Here is a 13,494-nt window from a genome sequence, read left to right as displayed (position 1 = left end):
CAGTGCCACCTCCCAGTCTGGTCCAAGGACTGTGATCACTTTTACATGTTCCAGCCTGCATATACAGGGTGTAGAACACTCCTGTCTTTCTCTCCATACTGCTTGAACACAGCACAGTGTGAAGTGCCAATACAGTTCAAAAACAAGAGTCAAGTATTGGCTATAATACAGAGCACACTAATCCTCAGTCTAGCACTAGCTTCATTTCGGTGCCTGACCGTGTTAACGTTGTGATTCTATCTGTGAGCAATGCTCCAATTGTTACCCAGACTTTCAGCCGCAGAAAGCAGAACATGAGACATCTCTAGTATTTGTGTGCCTCCTAGACGCTCTGTGGGAATGGCACCGTATCATGAATGTGAATTAAAAAATGTCATAACAACATCATTCAGGTTTGGCTTATCGCATTTCAGGTCTATTTGGTAAAACGAACAGGACAGATTTGAAATGTACGTTATACCATGCTTTTAAAATAAAATTAAACCTTATTTAGAGATGTGGAGGCTTCCTTGATTACTGTTCATCTAAGCTGTGCTACAAAAATATTACATAAAGCATCTCTCACATGTTAAGGATTCTTTTCCTAAAATCCCTGAAGGCAGGAGAAATACATTAAGAACATAAATAGGATTCACTTGCATCATCCTTAGACAGGCAAAACTCCTATCAAATCAATGACAGTTTTGCCTGTCCGGGAACTGCAGACTGCTGCTTAAAATTTGAATTGCTTTCTAAAATGCCCGTTTCTTCCTACCATAGAAATACATTGCTTTCCTTTCCCAAAATAATGGCAGTTACAGGACCAAATCTATCCCCTGCTCTCTGTCACAAATTCCATTCACTTTCTCAGGCGGAAGTCTAAATTTCAGCCTTTCAAATCAGTTTCAGAAGTCAGAATTTATAGCATCATGGGAGCGTATAAAATATAAGGTTGTTTTGTTGACAGAAAAGATTATACATCTGGCAAAAGAGAAGCTACTTCAAAAGCTATTTCAGCTCTTCCATAAAAAACACCCATTAGCTGAAAGCATTTGAAGTAAAATGTGAGGTATCTGTAACCAAAGGAGCTGTAATATTTAGCACCAGCAAGGGCGGAAGGTCAGGTTTCGATATTAGAGGCTCTTTCCCACCAGCCCCTTGCAAATCTGTTGCAAAGCTAAAGCCAGTAAGCACTTTGTACTGATTTACTGCACCGCAAGTGTGGAAGGGCTGCAGCTTCTGATCCACTTGAAGGGAGCTAGAGAAGAGGGGGGAGGTGGCTGGAAGCTAGCTCACACCACAAACCAGCAACAGACTGCAGTTACATCCTAAATCTGCCACGGCTAACACAAACTCAGGCAAATTAAAGCGTTGGGTTTTTGTTTTTTAACTTGGTGGGTTGGCAGATGTTTTCATGCATAAACTAAAAACAATGTTAGGACTTTTATAGGTTTATTTCATAAATCTTCAGTAGAAGCTTAGTGTCAAAACAAAAGAATCCTCTTTATTGTACAGGGTTAGCTGATCTTGTCAGAATAAATGCATTTAAAAAAAAAAAAAAGTCAAACCTTGCTCCTGCCTGAAATTACCTATGAAAGGACTGGCAAGGGACTGGCCCAGTATTTACCCAATCTTTCTTCTACATACTCATTTTCTTTCAGATTTTCTCATCCGTACTTTAAGTAGGAGTATTACAGATTGCCCTGAATTCCCTGCCACACCTCAAACCCAAATATATCTATCCAACTATGAAATTCGTGACTAACGTTGATGGACACAGTAACACAGATTTATAGCTTCCCATTTGCTCATCCCATCCAACACTTCCAGTACAGGAATACGTGCCTGTGTTTATTGTTACTGCCATCCCCTAATTTCAACTAGCTATGGTAAAAAAAAATTCTGAGATGCTGTTCAGTTGCACAGTCATGGCTGAGCTGAAGGATATACCTGGAACAGCAACTCAACTGCTTTGCTGCACATAACATATGCAGTATATTATCACTAAAATTACATTTATTCTTCAAATAAAAGCTCTCTGTGAATTTAAAATTAAATCTGCTGCATTTTAGTAAATTAATATTGGATTGGTCCTTTAATATGAAAACTTTTCTGTTTCCTTGAACAGTTTGTAACAACTCTATATTACTGTTTCTTTGAAACTTTTTTTTTTGGGAGGGGGAAAGGACTCAATCCCCTATAGTTACAGCTCTTGGATATTTCAAAGACCAGATATTTTTCATAAATTTTGCTTAAGATTAAGAGTCATTTCACTGCTGTTCTTCTGCTGTGTGTTCTTCTGCTGACAATTTCTGTCAGAGGTCAGCCTTAAAAAAAATACTATTCTGCTTCAGCAAAGACAAAGTGGGACTGCCACCTTTCCAAGTGGCTATCAGTCCTTTATCTTCTTTGCAGGAGCAGCACAAGGGACAACCACCAATTTTTAACTGAGACAGTTCTGTCTCACTGAAATTGGAAAAAAAGAATCGTCCTCTTTGAGTGCACTTCTAAAGCCATTATGTATTGTGTATTTTCCTATAGAGAAGATTTAAGGCATCACTCTCTGCTGGCAAATAAGCTTTCAGCCACAAAACAACAACAGAACGATGAAATATAAGTCTTCCTAGGCAATCTTCTTAATTAAGCTGCTCAGCACGACTTTACTCTGTAACACTGAGGTTCTTGCTTTAGTACAATACATTATTGGAACATTATCTATTCTGAACTGCCTCTATTTTGAATACCAACATAAGAACAAATGTATTTCGCTTTGTTTTCCTGGCTATAATATAAATCTATTCGTAATGCAGCTCTTCAAATCATAGTATGATTCTGGAAAGCACCTATGAAAACGTAGACTATGTCTACGTGTAACCCCAAAGATATGACTGCAGTTCACATTACCATACCTGACATACTGCTAGATTAGCTAGCTGGGATTCAGCCGTCAAAGACAGCCAGAGTCAATCAATTTGCACAGCTATTTACTGGGAGTAGGGTAAAGTTCTTCAAGTCAAACTGAGCTAACTGGACTGGCAGTGATCAAAAGAAACATAGAAACACACAGCCACGTTTGTAAACTTATTTCTGAAGAGCAAGGCATCTTGGAGACTTCAGATTTGAAAGCGCACATTCACAAAATAAAACCATCACAATCATTGTTATCCAGAACTATGATGGATGTAATTGCATTTATGAAACATTTTGGTTCATATGCACACTCTGAGCTCCAAAGCAACATAGACAACCCCTCTCCCCTCACCTTCTGAGGTATTAATTGGTTCTTAATATGTTTTCATCAGATGGGAGTAATTCTAAACTAATTGTGACTTTCATGTGAACATTTATATGAATTTCTTTCTTGCTGTAGTTCAAGGGAGCTGAAAATAATGAAGCATCTTACAAGTAGCATCACTGTTTGTCCAGTTCATACATTTATGATTTTAGTTTACCTTCTCTGTGCAACACTTGCCATTCCCCAGCGATCCAAGACTTCCTGGATGCATAGAGGATAGTATATCGTGTAACAACTGTTTCAGGACCATCAGGTGGCTTCCAGGAAACCAAAGCAGTATCATCCTCTATCAAAGTCACCTTCACTCCTACTGGAGGGCCAGATGGTGCTGTAAGAACAGTAACACAATACTATTAGGCTAACCTAATTTGCATGTAATTAAACTGCTCAAAACCAAACTGCTGTCTAGAACCAATGGCTATTGCTACATCCCAGGTAACATAAACAAATCATATTCACTGCTCTTCAACAGAAACTCTTGTGTTAACTCTGATCTGGTTAATAGCTCAGATGTTGTAAAAGCAAGTTCTGTATTTTTTCCTTCAAAGCCAAAATTTTAATAAATAAATAAATAAATAAATAAATAAAGATTCCCTGTGAAGAGGTACATCCCAAACATCAAATATTGCTATGCTAAGAATGTGAAACTGAAGCTTTTGATTTTTCACTGACCAAGCTGAGAGAGAAACAAACCAGCAGCTAGGGTAGTAGAAAGGAAGGTATATACGTAATTGTCTTACAGTTTCTAAAACTGTTGGATTTTAAAACACATTTTCATAATACCTGTGAATTAACTGTGCCTCTCCTATAAACATTTTTTTTTATTCAAGTTATTTCAGTGGTTGCTAGTATCACATTTTATTTAAAAATGGTTGATGGTTTTACGTAGATTTTGAAAAAAAATTTCACAGTTCCAAAAAACGCATTTTCTTTAGAGCGTTTTTCTGTCTTCCACTGAGAAGAGCATTATTTGTACATTAGAGGAAAGTCTTTCTCCTGCAGACAGCTCCAAATTAATAAGCAATTTCTTAGGTTATTTGGCTTACAAGTTTTTTTTCAGAACATTGTAGTCTTCGCCTAGTGCCCTTACCTTCTGGAAGGGTAGTATGATAGACAACTGGACTCCAGGGACTAGAGAGCTGGTCCACGTGCAAACGAACTGCAAATTCATACATGGTTTTTGGTTCAAGACCTTGAACTAACATGTGAGTCTCTGACCTGTACAGATGAAGAAAAAGAAAACATAACAGCAGATGTTGACTTGAAAATCCAGAACTCAAATGATATCTCTTAGCCATGGTGAGTAGATTGCTGCTGTCAGTTCAACACAGAACAAACCAGTTCAAGTCCAGACACGTGAGCCATCTGCACTGTCTACCTAAAATGGTAATTCTACTAACCCTGGAGCTCCCTGGAGCACACTATGTTTGCTATCAGTTGATTTGAGCTCAGGTTTTTACAGAGCTTAGTTGGACAGCTGATGCATAAGCAAGTCCAAGAACATCATGGCCCAGACTGCCAGCGGGTATCCCAAACTCAGCTCTTCCCATGTTCATCCTTATGACACTATGCTTTAAACTGGAGTAACACAAACTACAGCCACTACTGAAAAGGCACATGCTGTTGGCTCTATCAGTTATTCTTGGTTCTGTTCTCAGTTCACAATATATAGGCTATGCATGAAACTCCTCCTTCCATTTATGGCCTCTCTCACCCCCACGTTTAGGGGATCTCTGTGGAATACAAATCTTCCCTACTTAAGTCTCATTTAGTGTTTTCATTTTCCATAGTGCAGTCAGTCACCAATATGTGCAATACTTTCATCTTATCACAAAAAGCAGTATTCACTGCTATGCTCCATATTATACGCCAGGGATTGTACATGGTGATTGTCCTGGGTCTACTTGTTGACTCCTACAGCAGGTGATGTGTTCTTTGAAGAGAAAACGATCAATGTCAGGATGGAAGTTACCTTTTAACGCAGCAGTTCTTCTCTGTAGAAGACCTGAGTAAGCCCAAATATTGAGAGAGCTACACACATATGGATTCCCTCAACAGCACCATGGCCCCCACTGTACACAGTCACAATAGAGCAAAGTCTTCTGCTTTCATACGACCAGGGCACAGAGTTGAACGTTGAGCTCAGGCAGGATTTCTTCCCTGTCCTACTGTTCTGTGGCTCACATGTTGCTTCTTTGAATAGCAAGCTATAGGTCTACTTAGCTTTCTCCTGGCAGGATGCCACATACTTAGGAACATGGCATTCCCACAAGGACACACTCAACCCCTCAAAACTCAAGAGTTTTTGCCTCCAATGTTAAAATCAGACACTGTACCAAGTCCCATTTTTGACCAGAGAAGCTAACTACAAAATAGTTTATAGTTTTTGCTTGGTTGAAGAACCAAAGAATGAGTTTAACATTAAATTCAGCTTAGCTAATAAACCTGTTAAAAATTCAAGAGCTTGTCCAGAGATCAAACACCAGGACGTCAGGAAGAGAACTCAGGTGTTCTACAAACACATCTTATACAACCAAAGAAAAAGGAGCCAACTAGCAGCCACTGGATAAAACACACAGCTTTTTGACTGCAACAACTTTTATCCCTCTTAAAGGGAATTAAAAGAGAACAGAAAAATTGGAAACTGGATTTAGAAATGGGAAATGAAGATGCGAGAGCACTGCACTTACGTTTGAAGATAGAGAACCAGAGATGCATTCTGCAGTCCCACTGGGTTGCAACGGATTGTGTAATTAATGACCTGTGCAGATGTGAAGGCAGGCTTTCCCCAGTGAAGGTAGATAGAAGATGAAGTGTTAGCTTTGGCATAGAGATGGTGAGGGGGCGGGGGTGGTGGCACCATGCGATCACGGACAGCTTTAAAAAAAAACAAAAACCAGCAGCATAAGTTATTTAATGAAGCATACACAGATACTGGTAAGGTTAAGAGACAGGTCTGAACCCATAGGTTTAGGTTCAAATCTGCTCCCACTCCGTATTACCTGGCATTCAGACCCAAGAATCTGGTTCAAGACATTGAACTGATAAGATATATGACACGTCACTGGTTAGATGACACAGAAAATCCAACAGGGAAGGAAAATGTGTTTGGTAGCTATCTTGTTTCCTCAGCTGCAACTTATTAAAACAAGAGACTGTCTCTGACTAGAACAGTATTTGTCACACATACAACCTTTCTGGTTCTCTATTTTACATTGAATTAAGTGTTTATTTATAGATTAAAAAGAGCTGCTGGAATCCTGAAACTAAACTCTTAATACATCTACAACACTTACAGACACATCCTGGAGTGCTGACTGTTTGGTCTGCCTGATAACCTTCTTCCATATTGTTATATGCCAGCAGCCTTACGTGGTACTTTCTTCTAGGATCTGCACAAAGAGAAAAGGAATAATTAGAATCAAGACAAAAAATAAGGATTTTCAGACTTCTACAGGCAGCGAGATAACTTGAGTGTTCTGCAAATTCAATTCAAAACTTGTCTGCTATTGTCAGCAGACCAATAAAAGGGTTAGATGTTTGGAAGACTGCCTTTTCTCCTCCAGTCCTACGAACTTCTGTGAATCTTTGCCTAGGCTGCACTGGAATCAGTTACATTTCCCAGTTTTGCTTCCAGTAGCCTGAAATAATTTTTTTTGGAACAGATATCAGTGGGAGGGGAGTGGGATAAATATCACATTTCTATTTGAAACAAACTCACACATTCACAGCTATAGAGCTAGATTTTTTTAATAGTTTCATTCAGCATAAGTAAAAGTGCTTTCAGTCTGTAACAGAGATCTGTTGAAAAAACAGCATGAGATCCATAGAAATCAACATTTTTTTCTGGATAAACAGGCTGGAATGAAGCAGGGCAAGTAAGGCAAATGCAGAAAGACAGGATCCAGCAAAGAAATGGGAAATGTTTTGGTTCAAGCTTCCTAGAGGATATATAATACTGTGAAACAACAGTCATTGTTAATAACACCTTTGACTTAAAACTACCGCTTCCATATGTTTTCCTGAAAGCTGATTCTGGCATTCTTAGAGGGTCACTGCTCCTAGCTTGAAGGGTCTCCCTGCTTCCCTTTCTCTGGCCATGTCTTTGGGTCCTCATATTACAGTTTGCTGCTTCTCTGGCCATGCCTGTGGGTTCTCATATTGCAGTTTGCTGCTTCCCTCAGTTTTGTTAGTGATACACTGGCCTTGGCCCAAGTGAAAAAATTTTACTACTGGGAAATAAGTAAAAAAAAAAAAAAAAAGGGTCCTTAAGCATTTCAGAAATGATGATGGCATGGAGTACAAACCACCAGGCTGGCTGCACTGCTAAAGCTAGCTTCTCTGCAGCCTGCTCTCTTGATATTTGTAACAAATCCCACCCATACAATGCATGATTTGCAAAGTGGTAGCATATATGAGCTCTTATGGGTACAGCTAAACTACATAGCAGCACTGATGTAGACATAATTTTCTTCTTCCACTGTGACAGCTAATGAATCTACTACTTTCTATTAATGTTTTAAGAAGGTCTAGGCCGATGTCATATGGCTGTTATACTTGATTTTTTCCTTGCACTAAATACCATGTTATCTCTTTTCAAAACAAGCTCTCCTCTTTCTCATTTTAGCCAAGATTTGACATGGCCTTTCTCCCGAAATAAACAGATTTGTCATTTCCCTGACATTTCCTACCCACAAACTGGACTTTGGCTTATATCAGATCCTTAGCGCCCTCTGCAGTCCCTGCATAAGCAATACAAACTCAACAAAGCTGGATTTCGCTCTTCCATAGATAAGGCAGAGTTGCTTCATAAAAATGCATTTTGTAAAAATGTTTTCATGCTTATTTTGAAATTTTGTCATTTAGTTACTAACATCAGCCTTAATGCAATACCACTAGATACAGTTTACATCTAGGTTTATTTTTAAGATAATTTAAAAAAATCTACATCTAGGTGTAGAGCAAAATGAGCTCTTAAAATTGGATTTCAGTTATTTCTTTGACATATTTAGCATTAATGTTAGAATAGGCAAGAAAAGGCCATTCCTGTTTTCCAGACAGACCTCAGTGTCATGAGAAAACAATATAAATTGTAAAATGTTGGAAAATGAGTTTTTAAACATTTTTTCACTTTACAACATCACTTTAACAACAGATGAAGTCAGTTGTTACTAGTCAGCAAAATCACAATCAGACAAAAAGAGATAGACACAAACACCAAGAATAACGTTAAGCACAATGTAAGTGGAGATACGGAACTTTAACACGGAAAATGCAGAAGGATAGCACAATATTATATATATAAATCATTGCAATCTCTTAGAAGTCAAACAAACAAACAAACAAACAAAAAGCAAAGAAAAACAACTCATCTGAAGGGAAGGGGCATTTCAAAACACTGAGCCCAACCAAAAAGATAACTACTACACTTCAGAAGTACCAAGCGACTTTCACACATCCAAATCAAGTTATGGTGACTTTCTAACGTGAATTACAATGCGTGTCTCAGAAAAGCAAAAGGATCCACCTCCCCGGACTTCCTACTTAACCTGTGGTAGGAATACGTGTATTTAGTACAGAACTGCAATCTTTGAAAACAAAGGCAAGATTAAAAACTGAGGCCATCAAAACATCTTCAAGATCTCTTTAGGAGTATGTTTTGGAGATTGTTATACTTGATTTTCTCAGCCATTCTTAAAGTAAACTTGAATTCAAGTACTATTTAGCAGACCTTTGACCTGATTCCACACAAACAGGTGGCACCCAGCCAGCCCAGTGTCACAGTCTGCATCTTTTTCTTTACAAGTTCCTGCAGAAGAGGCCCCTGCTGCATTTCCACAAGACACATGATGACAAACACGACAATTTATCATCCTGCTGAGCACCTTCAAAAACCCCATGCCCTTTGAAAGTGGTCACCCAGAACTGATCATCTTCACTGTGAAATAAAGAATAGCTAAGGTCTAGTGCCCTGCTGAGCTGAATGAGGAGCCTGTGAGGTCTGTTTATCCTCATTGCTTTTTTTTTTTTTTAAACTTGAATTCCTCATTAATGCTTGATTGGGGAGAAAAAGAATGTGATCTGGATGAGGCAAATCTAACTCCCACAGGAAAAAAATAATAATAATTCATGTCTAAGGAAAGCACTTTTTTGATCCAATGTATTTTACTTAATTCTGCGCAACATTGAATACCATTCATCTTACTCTTGTAAGAAGTTTCAAAAATTCTTGCAAGAAGTTTCAAAAAATTATCTTCATATAGAAGAACCTGTTTAAAAATAAAACGTTTCAACTAGCCTCTACCATCTAAAAACCAAGGTTATTTCCACTTCATACACAGGACATCACTGTTCAGTTGGCAGCAAGACTGGTTTAATCCAAAGGGAGTGTCACAGTTTTTGAGCTGTCATACCGTACAGCTTCTATGGCTGAAACAGAATCTGCTGGTGGTATCTGTAACTGAAACAGTATCTGAGCAGGGCTGCATTATGTACTGGCCTGGAAAAGTCTAAATACTACAGAAATCCAAAATGGAGAATACAAAAGAATTTTAAGAGGACAGTGTATTAAGCAGCTAAAAAAAAATAAAAAATTATACAAAACTTGCTTGGAAAATATTGGAAAATATTTTTTGTCTATAGAAACCTCTCTTCTGTGCATTATTAACAACTATTGGTTTTGTCCACAGGCTTACGTATGATTTACTCCACAATGGCAATCCCAACACAAATGTGGCATAAACACTTTTATCTAGCAATTCATCAACTGGATCAAACATTCAAAGCCAGACATATCCTTAGAAAACGAACTTCAGGAGCTTTCTCATCTTTAGCCTGCATAGGTGTCCTGAATAGTTTGCACATATATCACTGATAAAAGATTGTGGATGGCATGGCCACCTAGGGGCTGCCAGTCTCAAATTTAGTGTACACCATCCATGCACATTATACAGCAACAGGAGGCTGAGAGGCTCAGAAATCAGGGGAGTGAGCATTGAGGCCATCATTCACACCCATAAAAGACCCAGAAGCAACACACATCTTTCCACAGACAATCGCTGCTATTCAGAAACAAAATGGGCACCATGATTCACTCAAACACTAAACAAAAAAAATCAATTTAAGTCAAATAAACAAACAAACAGCACCTCACATCAAGATTTCACCTCTGCATTTTCAAAATCTTTATGAATAGCCTGGTAATCATTTCATTTAATTCTCCTGCGATTCCAGTTGTTAGCATTTGTGTAGTGGTTGAAGGTTTGTTCCCAGACAAGGGGTGAACAGGAGCAATTTTCTAGCCTACATGTATATACCAACCAGATTCATTTTGTTAAAGTTATTTTGTTCCTGTTGAATGTGTTGTTTGTTTGTTTTTTTTTGCTCACTTGTTTGTTCCGTTTTGTTTTAATGCTGCTGGCTACGTTAGACTGTTATAAAATTAAGCATCACAGCACCCACAGTCTTTTTATGGGCATTTTTATTGTCATTACTTAAATCAGCTGGTGGAAAGGACACAAAACTACACTGTTCATACAAAGCAAGAGGCCAGCACTGATGTCAATACAGATGTGACAGAGCTAATACATAGATTTTATTACAGGAGTGCCTCTGGAATATATAGACTGTCTTTTAGAAGACATTAGAGACTGGATGTGATAAGCTGGCACAGCTTCACACAGCACAGTGGATCTGCCTCTTACAACCATTTTATATAACCAAAGCCTGGCAATATTTAAAACACATGAATAGTAGGTTCAACCAGGGTCATAAATATCACCTCTAGTAATGATATTCCTATAAAATACACTTTGGAAGAAGCTAAGTATGCTTTATAATGATTAATATAAATAATTTAAAATGATCAGAAATACTGTTCCAAACATCGCTGTTTTGCTTTTAAAAAAAAAAAAAAAAAAAAAAAAAGTAGGATCAGCCTCATTTTCTTATGACAGTTTTTGCAGGTAGGTCACAGATCCCTAATGATACTCCTCTGGCATCCCATATGCTGTAATTCACTCTCCCATAAAAATCTGCAGTGAGCCCTGCAGGTTCAACCCTGATATGTCTTTCAGCAGAAAGACACTTGGGGGAGCCTTCTCCTTCTTTTACAAGTCAATAGGTTTAGAAACTTCACGGTAGGACTATGGCAAAGCTAAATACTGTAAGTATGAGCTAAAAATACATTGAACTATCATTTAAAACATAGATTATAACTTGGAAAACACATTTAACATTTCAGTGGCTGAAGCTTGGTAAGAGTTCAAATGAGAACACTTCTCTATTTCATTGTCTTACTGCATCATTAAGGTGTAATTTTAGAGATTATGTTTAGCTTCTTGGCAGATAGAAAGCTCAAAGCAGTTACTGAGGCTAGTGCTGTAAAAACAGATTCAGCAAGAAAAGCTATATTGAACTCAGATGTTCCAATCCTGATTTTATGACAAATCATTTCATTTCTCAGGATGGAGGGAGAATCAGATCCGCTTATTTATCTGGATGCAAGATACTGACAAAAAATGCAAAAACATCATGAAGAACTGACAATTAATTTCTTACCAGTTCTATTGCTCAACAGCAACAGATGTAGAGAATGGCTGTTCTTTGGAACTGCTATATTTTATTGCATCAGCTCAGTTACTATTGCCATCAGCTTTGCTTCTGTGTAATTCTCCCATTTCTTTTATTGTGCGGAGAAGCAGCATTCAGAAGTCCTCATATGCATTTTTTCTCAGCTTATCTCCAAAACTTAAAATTGTAAAAAGTTCCAGTTATATACACGTATATTTCTTAGTTAGGCAGGTTTTAAATGCACAGAGACCAGTTTCCAAAGCTTGGAAAAATATAAATGGTCTAGTAAATAGACAGTGGCAGGCAAAGTTTTAGTGTGTGTGGGTGTATTAATTCCATGGAATTCCATTAAGTCAGTGTCTCAAACTTAGTATTTTAGAAGAAATGAAGAGCTTAGACAAATACACACACACACAAACATAAAACAAGCTGGGATTGTTCCACAACAAAATAAATGATGCTCCTGATGACCCTTAATGGCCTCTGAAATATATCCACTGAAAATCTAGGTTTTCTGGGTTGACTGCTATTGCAGCTATCATTATTTGGAGGAAAGGGAAAAAAAGGTTCTCTGTTTGGAAGACATTTCCCTAATGACAAAGGTGACATGCAGAGAGGAAGGAACATCTCTCTCCCACCAATGTGTTTTGGTTCCATCTGGTAGAGTTATACCTCATTACTGCCAGATGGTGTCCTCATGCACCTCCAATGAACGCAGCTGGAAAAACTAGAGGCATCAAAGATGAAATGCCTGTATTAGCAATTAAACATCTAAAAGAAAAAAAAAAGTGCTTCTAATCGCTTAGCAGCTGGTGAAGTACTTTTTAATGCAACTATCTCATTCTTAAATTATCAAGATTGCACAGACTGAACTTTTACTAAAAGTTACTAAGAACAAAGTCACTTCCATATTCAAGATGGAACAAAAAAAATCCATTCTTGAGACGTTCTGTTACATAATTAAAACTCTCTCAGCTTGAAGGACACCAATCAAAAAAACTTAATATATAATTCCCTCCTCAAAAAAAAACAAAAAACAAAAAACAAAACAAAAACAAAAAACAGAAATGCATATGTCCTGATTACATTTTAACACTATCTTCAAATCAGTTTTCTGCAGAAGACCAAACAATGTTTATCCCACTGAGATTTTGATCCTTTGTCTTCGCACAATTCTTGTATTCCAAGTAAATCTACGGCATTAAAGATAGCCATAAAACAAGTAACAGCAGGTTCCATCACCATATTGTATCAGCAAATACAGCTCTGTAACACCCTTGATTTAGAACTACAAATTTGGATTCCATATAAGCTTCAGCTGAATGAACAGTTACCCAAAACATGTCTGGTGTGTACAAACAGCCAAAATTTTGGCTTTCTGATAATGCTTCATAGAAAGCATCTGTTTACAGGCTACTTAGTCAAGGTTACAAGAGAGTGTAATATTGCAACCCCTAAAAGCCCCGTCATTGTTTCCTTCAGCTGCTGCATGTTTGTGAAGCTCTGAAGGCCTTGAAAGGAGGCAGAGCAGAGCCAACAGGTCAGGGCTAGATAAAATTAAGAAAGAATCCGAGGTCAGACCATGAAAGAACCCCCCCCACCTCCACCCCCTTTTCAACCCTCCAGAACAGTGAGTCCACCTCTAGCAG

The 13,494-nt window shown here is 38.0% G+C and overlaps 1 protein-coding gene across 1 annotated transcript in view; it reads right to left on the bottom strand.

Annotated features, from left to right (window-relative positions):
* The window catches only part of PRTG (protogenin), an 84,774-nt gene that overhangs the window by 10,893 nt on the left and 60,387 nt on the right, over positions 1-13,494 (bottom strand). The window contains exons 12-15 of the mRNA XM_068695359.1: positions 6,571-6,666; positions 5,965-6,151; positions 4,365-4,492; positions 3,432-3,602 (exon numbers count right to left, since the gene is read on the bottom strand). Of these exons, the coding sequence (XP_068551460.1) occupies positions 3,432-3,602; positions 4,365-4,492; positions 5,965-6,151; positions 6,571-6,666 (582 nt within the window). The remainder of the gene's footprint in view (positions 1-3,431; positions 3,603-4,364; positions 4,493-5,964; positions 6,152-6,570; positions 6,667-13,494) is intronic.

The sequence above is a fragment of the Anas acuta genome, chromosome 12 (assembly GCF_963932015.1).
Source record: "Anas acuta chromosome 12, bAnaAcu1.1, whole genome shotgun sequence".
Lineage (NCBI taxonomy): Eukaryota > Metazoa > Chordata > Aves > Anseriformes > Anatidae > Anas > Anas acuta.
The sequence above is the reverse complement of the archived record's forward strand: the minus strand, read 5'-3'. Positions and strand labels throughout refer to the sequence as shown.